Source organism: Gadus morhua, chromosome 15 (assembly GCF_902167405.1).
Source record: "Gadus morhua chromosome 15, gadMor3.0, whole genome shotgun sequence".
Classification (NCBI taxonomy): Eukaryota; Metazoa; Chordata; class Actinopteri; order Gadiformes; family Gadidae; genus Gadus; species Gadus morhua.
The window spans coordinates 3,648,652-3,660,872 of NC_044062.1; the positions used below are offsets into that span (position 1 = coordinate 3,648,652).

The following is a 12,221-nucleotide window of genomic DNA, read 5'->3' on the forward strand; positions in this document are numbered from 1 at the left end:
TCATAAATCACACCTAATATTGCTCAGAAGAGTCAATTGCATCGGAAACTTTTAACTGATAGTAACTTATACTGGTTAATCGTCTTTCAGCTGATCTATAGATATAGATCTTAAATGTATTCAAACAAATGTCACATATTTTCGATCAGTCTTTTACCATTGGAACTGGAACGAGGCCAGACAGCACTCGCCTTTTACGCTTCACCCAAAACCCATGTGGTCCGGGGCGCTGTCCCAAATCTGCATATCCGACTCAATCGCCTACACTCCGTGTGCTTGACCTTGGAGGGTCAGAGTTAAAGCCCTGCTTGACACTTAAACATTTCCACATCTGGAATCAGACGGATCAGCCCACTCCAGTCGCTGCTTTCATTCAACGACAATGAGACAGAAAGGAAGTTCAAACCGAGTTGCGAACATGGTTGCCCAACCACAATAAACCTACTTTTAATAAAGTCAAGGACAAAACCCCACGGGAGCACCGATCCTCAGCCATGACACGACTGCAGTGACGGGGACGCGGTTGAAGTTACAGGGTGATTGATACGTGCTGTACCAACATTACGCACCAAGGACGCACGCATAATAAACCCGATAAAGAGAGTTGTCGTGGTCGTCCTACCTTCGGCGAGCAGGCGCATCGCGTGAACAAAGGACGGGTCAAGGCTGTCCTTCTCCGCCATCAGTTCAGGTAAGTCTTTCTCCCGATGCATGGTTCTCGTTCGTACAGTAAGAGCCGTTCGGTGCGGTGTGCAGGTGAGACACGACCCGGAGTACAATCTACGGTGGGGAGCGTTGCAATTTACAAATGATTTCCTTTTTTAGGGGTTGACAGCGTGGAGAAAAAGGAACCCACTCAAAAGAAGCGGGGAGGGGGAAATCCAGATTCCAGTGATGCAGCTCAGTTCAACGGTCCTGGTGGTTGGAATTTTAGAGGTGTGAACAGCACATTTCGCTCCCCCCCCTCTGCATAGACGGCACCCCGCTGGAGACTTGAGAGTCCCACACTTGGTTTGCGAGCGGTGTGTTCCCCCGCCCCTACTGCTCCTCATTGGCCAAATCCAGGATCCACGGACGGGCGGTGATGCCGAACAAAAGGGTCCCAGTGAGTGACTGAATACCTGCACTCACAGACAAGTATCTCTCACAGCACATTATGGCAGGAAGAGAGTTATTCGAAGCTGTATATTTTGGTATAGCGAGTAAAATAAGACCTGTCATTGAATAAGTCGAAATTTAAAGAAAGTCGTCGGGAAGGAACCTTCATGAAAGATGAGAATAAGCTCTGAAATAGGATGTCTACTTGTGAGCGCAAAAAATAGCAGAGACTGTCTTTCAATATCACCAATAAATAAAGTCAGCGATACCCTCTCAAATTACTTATCACATCTTCAAATCAAATCGTTTTACTTACTACGTCAAGCAACTTTACGATACTTTACTATATGATGACCTGGGGAGCCTCATTCCAGTTTGGAGGGATTCATTTGTGGTAGGAGGGCTCATATGGGGCAGGTTAGAGTCATACTGGTGTTTGACTCCCAGACGAAAGGTTCTAGATTCAATGTCCACAACATACCTGCAGCAATTGCATCTTTGAGCCAGTCTTGACCCCTGCTCCATAAGCCCCCTGTGTCTGAGTTCAGTGTCGTTTGGCGGAAAGTGTCTCCCATAGTGCATAGTAATTGCAACAGGACTCTTGGCTATTGCACATTGCAATTAGTGATAATGACCATGCATATGTGCTGGTCCATTCAACCGGTGGGCCAGTGTTGTGGTTCTTGGACACAGAGACAGGACACCAGCCCGTGGACAGCGGGAGGGGAAGTACGCTGGCACTGCCTTGCTTTGGGTGCAGCTCTCACAAAACTGGGAAACATCAGCGAGAAAACCAGGCCAGTCGAACAGAAGCTTCCGTCTCGCATTCCCCCAGGTGGGCTGCCCGGGGAATACTCTCTCTCTCTCTCTCTCTCTCTCTCTCTCTCTCTCTCTCTCTCTCTCTCTCTCTCTCTCTCTCTCTCTCTCTCTCACACTTTCTCTCCTTCACTCCCCCTATCTCCTCCCCCCTCTCTCTCTCTCTCTCTCTCTCTCTCTCTCTCCCTCTCTCTCTCTCTCTCTCTCTCTCTCTCTCTCACTCCCTTTCTCTCCCTCTCTCACTCTCCCTCTCTCTCTCTCTCTCTCTCTCTCTCTCTCTCTCTCTCTCTCTCTCTCTCTCTCTCTCTCTCTCTCTCTCTCTCTCTCTCTCTCTCTCTCTCTCTCTCTCACTCACTCACTCACTCTCTCCCTCTCTCTCTCTCTCTCTCTCTCTCTCTCTCTCTCTCTCTCTCTCTCTCTCTCTCTCTCTCTCTCTCTCTCTCTCTCTCTCTCTCTATCTCCCTCTCTCCCTCTCTCACTCTCTATCTGTCACATGGGAGAGCAGGCAGAGCTCTGTTGTGGCTACAGCTACAGTCACTGTTGTGTGAACCTCCTGAATGACATTCATTATCAGGGTTTGCCTTCCCCCTTGCTGAGAGCCGGCCCCGTTGTATATAAAACGTCCATATTCCGAAGTCCATATTCTCAGCTACGTCATTTAGTAGTATGTTTCTGCCATGCGTGTACAGCCCCTTATGTGCGCGGACAATAACCGTGCATCAATAGGTCTGTTATCTTCTGGCTTATGTAATTCTGGTCTACGTTAGGTTAAGAGGTTTTCCACCTCTGCCGTCTCCCTGCATGACCTGATCCAGCATCCAACAGAAAAAGAGAACAGTGTTTGAGGGGCAGGTCGGCCTCTTTGGTTTGAATAGCCTAGCACAGGATTTAGTGTGTAGACACAGCAGGTAGCACAAGACCCACTACCCCCCCCCCCCCCCCCCCCCCGCCACCAACACCAACCCCACCTCCACCACCAACACCGCCAACACCACCCCCACACATATGAGAGTGTTCAGGGGGATTTGGCTGAGAGAGGAGTTTCACAAGCGAGAGAGCGAGAGAGAGGGAGGAGAGAGGGAGGGAGAGGGAGGATAGAGAGAGAGAGGATAGAGAGAGAGGATAGAGAGAGAGAGAGGGAGGAGAGAGGGAGGGAGAGGGAGGATAGAGAGAGAGAGGATAGAGAGAGAGGATAGAGCGAGAGAGAGGGAGGAGAGAGGGAGGGAGAGGGAGGATAGAGAGAGAGAGGATAGAGAGAGAGGATAGAGAGAGAGAGAGAGCGAGAGAGGGAGGATAGGGAGTGTGTGAGACAGGGAGAGATAGCGAGAGGGAGATAGAGAGAGGGAGGATAGAGAGAGAGAGAGCAAGGATAGAGTGAGAGAGGAGGAGGATAGAGAGTGAGAGAGAAGGAATGAGGCGAGTTCCTTCAGACCGCTTATCCCTTTTTTATTTAATTTTTTGCTGCTGAGATTAACACATAGCACCCCCCCCACACACACACACACACACACACACACACACACACACACACACACACACATACCCTGCAGTCCTTGGTACCCTTCCAGCAGTAGGCGTTGGGGACCCCCAGGCCGTGGGCGCCCCGGTCTTGTCAGCCTCCCTAGAATACATCCCGCCAAGACAGCAGCTAGCGCAGCTGTACCTGCCGGCCCTGCCAGGCCAGCACATCTTCCGTAGTCTCTCAATGAGGGGGCCGCAGCGGCCACAGTGGGCATTGTGTCGGCACTTCCTCCACGGCTGAGCACACAGGCGGTCGAGTGAGGGAGAGAGAGACAGAGCACGGCATCTTGGGTAATCTGTCCTTATCTGACGCTGTGATGGAGGTGGTGGTGGGGATGGCGGGGACAGTGCCTGTTTGTGTGTCTCGGGTCGGGTCCCTTTAGATGAATGGTTTGTCATTATTATCGCCCTAATGACCGGAACTCGATGATTGTCTTTCTGATGAACAGCGCCGATATGTTAGATACAGATCAATCCCGCTTCATTAATCCCAGACAGGAAATGTACGCAGACTTTACTTTTATGAGCTGTCCGTTCCTATCGACCCAAGTAAAGTTAGCCTTAAAAAAAGCCCTTCATCATCAAGCTTCATCCGATATAACACAAAGTTCAATCAAAGTTCAATCGAACCCAACTTCATCTGATTCGGGCCGATCTCCCTGTGATGTTCAGTGTATGAAACTAATCAGTGGTGGTTGGAGGCTCTGAGGGGATAGAGCCCACTCTGTCCCCAGGTGGGTCTCATCATCCTGCAGGGGGAGGATGATGAGCCACTCTGCTTGTATGGCAGGATGCAGGAGACCCAAGGTGATGCTGCAGGGCTGCAGGGCTCCCTGTTCAAGCCTCTCTTTAGCTTGGTCCTGTTCTGTACATAAATACCACATGGACTGTGTGTAAAACTGCCAATACAACAATAAAACATCCCCTCCCACCGGACATTAGCCTGGACAGATTTGGGGCACAGTAAAAAGTAAATATGGGGAATTATAAATCACAGCCCTTACTTGGAAAGACAGGAGCTCTTGTTGCCTCTGGTCCCTGTTCTCTTCTCTGCAGCGTTCCACAGGTGCACTCAGGGGAATTCAACCACCATGAAGGATTAATTGGGTCTGAATGGCTCTGAAATGGGTCTTTGGCGCCGTAAGCAGTAGGTTACCTTTTTTTTTTTTTCAGTAATCCTATTATTTTATAAACCAAACAATTAGCGAAATAGTGACTGTTTGGGCCATAAGCAGTTTAGCAGCACATTGGCCACGTTCTGCTTCATTACTTACTTAAAGGTGTTTTTGTGCCTGTGGTGGCGGTCGTGATGATGATGATGATGATGATGATGATGATGATGATGGTTGTGATGATGATGACATCATCGATGATGATATTCATGTGGTGAGAATGATTTGAGACCTTGGAGCAGGTGCACAATACCCAAAGGGATCAGAAATCTAAATGGCCTACTGGGGCACTCTCATTTATAATACAGGAAATGATTACAGAATGAGTCTAGTTTCGACTGTGACATTTCACCTTGTTTATGTAATTTCAAACTCGGGAAATTATTAAAAAAGGATTTGAGTAAAAAGCCACATTAGAACAACAGCGAGCAACTGCGGAAAATGGGACTTTGGTCAAGAAATATGCGTAGATATAATTGTTTTTAGGAGCCAGAGTTCGCATTGTAAAGCGCTGACAGGTTGAGTTCCCCTGTCCATGGTGCTGGAGCCATCCTGTGTGTCTTACTTCATTTGAGTCGAATACATGTGTCCATTATTCTCTGCCATGAACACTGTACACGTCTTCAAATGGAAACGCAGTTTGCCGCTATAGATGCATTACAAATAAACGACAAGGGCAAGAATCTCATGGAAAATTCTGTGAACTTAGATGTTATGCAGCAAATTCAATGGGTTCTTACAGCACTCTAGTGGTCAAACGAGAGAGATACAAAATATAAAACGAGAATTCAGTTAATTTATGCAAATGTTATTCAGCTCCTACTTGTTTTTCATTTCACTGTGTTTGGATTGTAAGAAGCCCAAGTTTGAATTGCTTTCCATATGTGTTGTAGGCTATGTGTTTTATGAGGATGATCATGTTGGATTAACTTTTTACTTTACTTTTAACACACTCTGTAGTTGGAAATGTAAAGGCATCTCACAAAAAAGTATGGCTATATATGAGAGCTTTGCAAATGTGAAGTTTGCTTGTACTAAGTGAATAGTGGGGGAAAGCCGCCACTATTCACGGAGCCTGAGGTGAATAGTTGTTTTAGTATAGGCCTACTACTACACGTGAACACTCCAAAAAAGAATCAAGATAAAACATTTATTTGGTTCTATTAGAGGTTTATTTGTTTTTATTAGCGTTGCAAAGCGGGACGTTTAACGAGGAAGACAATATCCCGAGTTTGAGATCTCAGTCATGGGATATGGCCAATATCCCGAGATAGCGAACCAATCAAATTGCTCCATCTTAGGAGGTTCACGTGCATAAAACTACTTATCTCCACCAGCAGGCGGTTGCACCAGCAGAACGTAAGGTCGTTAGGTCGAGTGTAAAGTCCGTCTTTACCTAACGTTCGCCATCACTACAAATAACCTACACAAAACATATTGTCCCTTACAAGTCTGGAATGCAACCATTCATTGCTTTTGGTTGTATCATAGAAAACATTTCACCAATTAAATTAACTGAAGAAATGAAACCTATTACGTAAGAAAGGCTTGGTTTAGGGGCTCTTTTCCCGACAACACCAGTAAGGCCCCGCCCCTTATTCTCATTGAGTGGTGCTGATCTTTCGGAAGAAGAAGAGAAGCAGGAAGGTAAGCCCTGCGCCTTCGGCTACATATCTGCTTCTGCAACAATACCTGCAGTTCAGTTTTAAAGTAGGATTGCTATTCTAGGTAGGAGTTTGTCAACTTGCATATTTAGGTACCTTTTTATTTAATGAACATTAACAACAAAAACCACAACAACAACAACAACCACAACGCATTAAGTATATTCACCTAATTTACCTAAGGATGACTTAGTTGCGTAGCAGTTCCCAAGGAATCCTATAAATTGGACTGCGTGCGTTGGGCCCTGTTGCGCCGCATGCGTCACGTGCACCCCAACACATTCGAAACGCATGCAGTAAACTTGACATGTGCAGAACAACTCCTTGCAACTGAGGCGAAACCACTACTATATTACGTCAACAGATTACGAAACGTCACCATTTTACGCAATCCGTATGTACGAGGCAATATGCGCTATAGTTTAATTTTTTTGACAGATTTTTGAGGCCCGGATGGAAAACATGCACCGATTCAAAGCTTTTTAAATACCATGTAGCTCTATAGCTCAACCCAGTGGCGAGGCTTGGGACATACACGCTGCAACGACACCTTGCGAAACCTTTGACTACACGCACAACCAAACGTGTCAATCAGTAACAAAATTGTTTTATCTTTCTAAATGAATGTCTGAACAATAAACGACTGTACTTTTAGTCAAGTACAAACTATTAGTGCAGACATTGAAATACAAAGATGAACACACTTTTGCACACTTTACAAATCTGCTAGCAAGGAATGTCATTGAAGAGTTGCTTATCTTAATACTGCCTGTAGTCTTGGCATTTCTTGTATCTACAGATGTTATTCATACATGTGACAAAAAGATGATAAAAGCATTACAATTCACAAAGAATTAAAAAAACGACAAATAGTACTCTCAAAACATATCTGCTACAAAACATTTTGACAAACAACAAACAATGAATTGGATTTGAGAAGTCATAAACCAATGTGAATAACTTTACCAACTAATCTAAATGACCTACCCTTTCTTCAATCCTCTCTCGTCCTGGAGCCTTGAGTTGAGACGATGAAGGCTGTCCTAGTTGTACACGGAGGGGCCTGGGCGATACCAGACGAGCTGGCAGAGGCCTCCGTGAAAGGGGTCAAGGCTGCGGCCAGTGAGGGCTACAGGGTGCTGGGGACCGGGGGAAGTGCCCTGGATGCTGTGGAGAAGGCCGTGAGGGCCATGGAGGACAACCCCGTGTTCGACGCAGGTCAGAGCTTTGTTTGAATGCGGTTATTATTTTATTGTATCTAGTTGTTTTTAGTTTTACACCGCGTTGATGTGAATTCTGGAGTTGGGCAGGTAAAAATACAAAATATAACAATAATTTATATAATATATAATAGGCCTATATTCTGCATTGCTGAAATCCTGAAAAGATCGACCAAACATCCATGAAATGCATGCTGCGTGCTGCTTCTGAGCCCAGCCCGGTTGCTAAAGGGGAGTGAGTCAGAATACGTTTCTGTGAATCAATACAACTGAACTGTGAGCGGTGGGGGGGCGCTTGATTACAGGACATGGCGCAGTGCTGAACGCCGACGGCGAGGTGGAGCTTGACGCCATCATCATGGACGGACAGACTCTCGGGAGTGGAGCAGTGTCTTGCGTTCAGAACATCGCCAATCCTGTTTCCCTCGCACGGGCCGTCATGGAGAAGGTGCCCCCTTTTCAAATATATATATAATAGTATAGTATATATCTCTGTATATATATATAGAGATATGTATATATACACATTGTAGATGTCTGGCTAGGGGATTATATGAATAAGCAGAGCAACAGCGGCAGCCTGTTGTTTCTGAGGGAACGGGTGAGAGAATGATTCCAACTCAGCATCTGCTGAGGGCGGCTGGGGGTTGATCATCATCGTCGCGTGGTGGCAATCATCTACCGGAGAACCAAACTGGATATGATGCCACATTTAGGAAGGGGAAAAAACATTACGTTTGAGATCTCCATTTCATTTTCTGTTTTGTTTTGTTCCTTGGTTACCATTTTGCAGGCATGTTTTACACAAAGCGTTTGAATTTAGAGTATTGACCAGCACAGATCAGGCAGGCCTTAGGCGCAGTCCTCAAGCAGCCTTTTGGCCTAAGGCTTATTGGCTGCGAGGCAAACAGTGAACGCTTGTAAGCCAAGTAATGTTCCTTCATGTAAAAAAAATAACTGTTAAAATAACCCATTCGGTGTGATGTAAATCTTCTCCTTACATGTTTGGAAACACGAAGACCGACCACGTTATGCTAACCAGCAGAGGGGCCAACCTGTTTGCCGAGCGCATCGGCTTTAAGACCGCTCCCACCGAAACGCTGGTGACCGCCTACGAGAGGAGAGAGTGGGAGAAAGCGAAGGAGTATGGCGCTGGAGTGAAGGAGCTGTTCCATTCTCAATTGTAGGTGGTATGGAGGACAGGAGGGTTCATGAAACACAGGATCGGTATGATCCTTGGTTTCAGCACACTTTGGTAATTGACAAAATAACAGAAATAGGAACAGGTACTTTGAGTATTTTTTGTATTTTCAAAAAAGCCTGTTGAAAAAGGCAATTTCCATCAGGGAATGAAACGAATAGTACCATCCAATCAACAGGTCGTGGTTTCAAAAAAATGTACTTCTCTACTCTACAGCCACATGATATGATGCAATCATTTTGCTGTCATATTGGAAAGTTAGTGTTCTCAATAGGGTACACACACTGCAGTCACAACGTTATTGCTAGGTTTGTTCAATGATGTTATTCTATCGTATAAGCTTACAGCACTCCGTAGTAGACCATGAAGATAGACGAAGGATTGTTGTTTGCCCTAGGTGTCATGATACGGTCGGGGCTGTTGCCGTGGACTCTTGCGGTAATGTGGCTTGTGCCACTTCGACAGGAGGGATACGAAACAAAATGGTGGGCCGAGTGGGAGACTCTCCAGTCATCGGTAGGATGACACATTTCCTTCCCTCTTGTCAAATGTCCTTTTACTTATAATAGGGTTGTAAGAAGCTTCACATAATGATTAACCGTTCATAACCACATTGGCTGTTAAATGCGACCATGGACTTGACCCTGACGCTTTAAACGTCCCTGATTATATCAATATTAATTACACTTACCTCGGCAGAATCTTCGAAAAGTATATTTCAAATGACCGCAATAAAGAAAAGACAGGCTAGTAAGACTATATGACTTGTATGGGTCTACCCTAAACACATTACGTATAATCTTAATACTTTATATTAATTCTGACTAGAATCTTTATCGAACAACCATTCATCCGATCGACTTCACACTTTTGCAACATCACGTTGCAATAGCCAATAGCCATCAGACAGTTCTGTACAGGCACCTTTGGAACGGGCACTGCACTAATAATAACAAGACTAATTTAAAAGAAGAAGAAAAGATAACATAAAGAAGGTTTTCCACTCGAAGTAACAGCAGCACATAGTATATATCTCAGCATGTGGACAGGATTCAATCGGAGGACCATGCAACCAAAATCACTCTGAATCTCTCGTCTCTCAGGTGAGAGCTGAGAGACGGTAGCAGCACGTGGAAAAGAGCAGAGCCAACCATCCAGTGACCCTTCTCTCCTGTGAATCAGGCGCTGGGGGATACGCGGACAACCGTAGCGGAGCAGTGTCTTGCACCGGTCACGGAGAGTCCATCCTTAAAGTCACTTTGGCTCGCCTCATCATTTTCCACATTGAGCAAGGTTAAGTATCGCTTTCATTGTGTCATTTACGATCTATCTGAAACACTTAAACACGCTGCTCCCTTCATACTGGAGAGGCTAAATAAGTCACCCCTTTTATTCACCCCCATCGCCATCCACTGGTGGTTACCTGGTCAATATTAGACATCATATAATATTGCTTTTGCCTTTGTAAGATAGTATAAACAGTGGCAGTAAAATAATTTATTTTTAAGGGCTTGATATTTATTGTCATAGTGTGAATTGGATAAGCAAAGCTGCTGTTTCTCACATCAGGATATTATATTGCAAAGCGCTCTCTCTAAAAGAGAGGATTGTTCAGTTGAAAGAACAGTTGTAATCCCATCCTCACAATGCAGCAGTTGGCTTTGGTCTTTCATCATTGTGAGCATTCAGGGCCCGGGAAAACACTTGTTGCCATGCCTTCCAATCCCAAACATACACCAACACAGAGGTCACCAAACCTCACAGTGTTTAAGAATTTATAAAGGAGTGTCGGTGTGTAGGCTTACTGGGAGGGTAACATGAAGGCCCAGGGAAATGTACACATTGGGAAAGGTTGATTCCAATTGGAAATCCATAAGCAATCAATCATCGAGGTGTCCAGATTTATGTAAAATAAAAATTGCTTAATTAATTATGCCTCAGAGATTAATTTATCGACAGTATCAACAAATATAACATATGTGGTCAAGACAGCTGTGCTAACTTATCAATGCCAGCAATGAACATTGCTGAAATTAGTCTTGTTAGTTTAAAACGAGAAAGTTTAGAGTTCCAGAAATTAGATATGATGGCCATTGGGTTCGAGCGTCTCGTTTCTCAGATGCTGATTTCTTTCAACAGAAAATACCTAATAATAATAATGATAAAAAGAGGGGGGTCCCCAATGGCGGACAGAGCCCTGATTTCATGGCCCAAGAACCCTAGCGGTAATCCGTTAATGAATCCGATGATTTGAAATGAATTAAGATAACACAAAACTTTATCAATCCCACACGGAGAAATGTACTTGTCACTGCAACTCAACTGTGAAAAGTAGAGGAAAAGAGTGATTAAGTGATTTAAGAAAAAGATATATACGCAGAGTACACAGAGTGCGTAGGGCACCAAGTACCTTGGGGGGGGGGGGGCACCAAAAAAGTTTCTAAAAAAATAAAACAATAATAATTAATACATTATTGAATTACAAAAATATATAAATTAGTTATGAAGAGGCCCACCGTTGTTTCTTCTTAATTGTACAACCTATCACTCAAGGCCGCCCCCCCCCCCACAATTGAATGTCGAGTTGCCTAGGGCAACGACACGGACATCGTCGGCCCTGTTTCACATGCTGTGTGTTCTCCCCCAAATGAAGGTAAAGAAGTGGAGGACGCGGTGGCGCTCTCCCTGCGCTACATGGACGAGCGTGTCCACAGTGGGGGCGGGGCCATCGCGGTCTCTCCCTCGGGGCAGTGGGCGGCCACCTTCACCACCGAGAGGATGGCCTGGGCAGCCGCGGAGCAAGGCACTCTGTGGTACGGGTTGAATCCCCAGGAAAGGGTTCAAGACAAGCCGGTCCAATGAAGGATAGGTGACAAAGTCAACAATAGGTTTAGCTCAGGAGGTAGAGCAGTTTTCTCGTAACCGAAAGGTTGCTAGTTCGAACCCCAGCTCCTCCTAGCTGAGTGTTGATGTGTCCCTGAGCAAGACACTTAACCCTAACTGCTCCTGACGAGCTGGCTGTCGCCTTGCATGGTTGACTCTGCCGTCGGTGTGTCAATGCGTGTATTAACCGATGTAAGTCGCTTTGGATAAAAGTGTCTGCTATATGCCCTAAATGTGATAGTTTAAGGCTGCATCTTCATAATATTACGAAAGTAAACTATTAGAGAACTACTAGTACTAACTAATAACTTTTAGTCAATCTATGTAATAACAAATTTAACAACTTTCTCCTACAGGGGATTAATAAAGTTGTATCTAATCTAAATACCCAAAGCCAATCTAATGTATGCCTTTGTCTTATGAATCCACAAAAATCAGTCAATTTTTCATCAACACCCTTAGTTTAAATCAGCAGAATACTTACTTTTTTTTAATTATTATTCAATTTTGGATTATATATTTGTAGTTTTGGGGTAGGATTTTACTGTGTTTGAATATTTTGAATGTTTTTTAACAAGGTCTATTATGTACTTCTTTAGTTATTTCAAGATACAATAAAATAATTGAACTTGCTGCATTGGATTGC

At 44.8% G+C, this 12,221-nt stretch overlaps 2 protein-coding genes across 6 annotated transcripts in view; one reads left to right on the forward strand and one right to left on the reverse strand.

Annotated features, from left to right (window-relative positions):
- Positions 1–911, reverse strand: part of khdrbs2 (KH domain containing, RNA binding, signal transduction associated 2) — a 45,794-nt gene extending 44,883 nt beyond the window's left edge. For all 5 annotated transcript variants that reach the window (XR_003979614.1, XR_003979615.1, XR_003979612.1 and 2 more), the window contains exon 1: positions 623–911. Coding sequence is in view for 1 of the 5 variants with exons in the window: in XM_030378581.1 (XP_030234441.1) it covers positions 623–713 (91 nt within the window). In the remaining 4 variants the exon portion in view is untranslated. The remainder of the gene's footprint in view (positions 1–622) is intronic.
- Positions 912–6,146: 5,235 nt separating this feature from the next.
- si:dkey-103j14.5 (isoaspartyl peptidase/L-asparaginase) lies at positions 6,147–12,212 on the forward strand. The gene is made up of 7 exons (XM_030378583.1): positions 6,147–6,254; positions 7,288–7,489; positions 7,797–7,939; positions 8,511–8,674; positions 9,090–9,208; positions 9,875–9,985; positions 11,346–12,212. The coding sequence occupies exons 2-7, from the start codon at positions 7,303–7,305 to the stop codon at positions 11,552–11,554; spliced, it is 933 nt and encodes a 310-aa protein (XP_030234443.1). The 5' UTR covers positions 6,147–6,254; positions 7,288–7,302; the 3' UTR covers positions 11,555–12,212.
- The last annotated feature ends 9 nt before the right edge of the window (positions 12,213–12,221 follow it).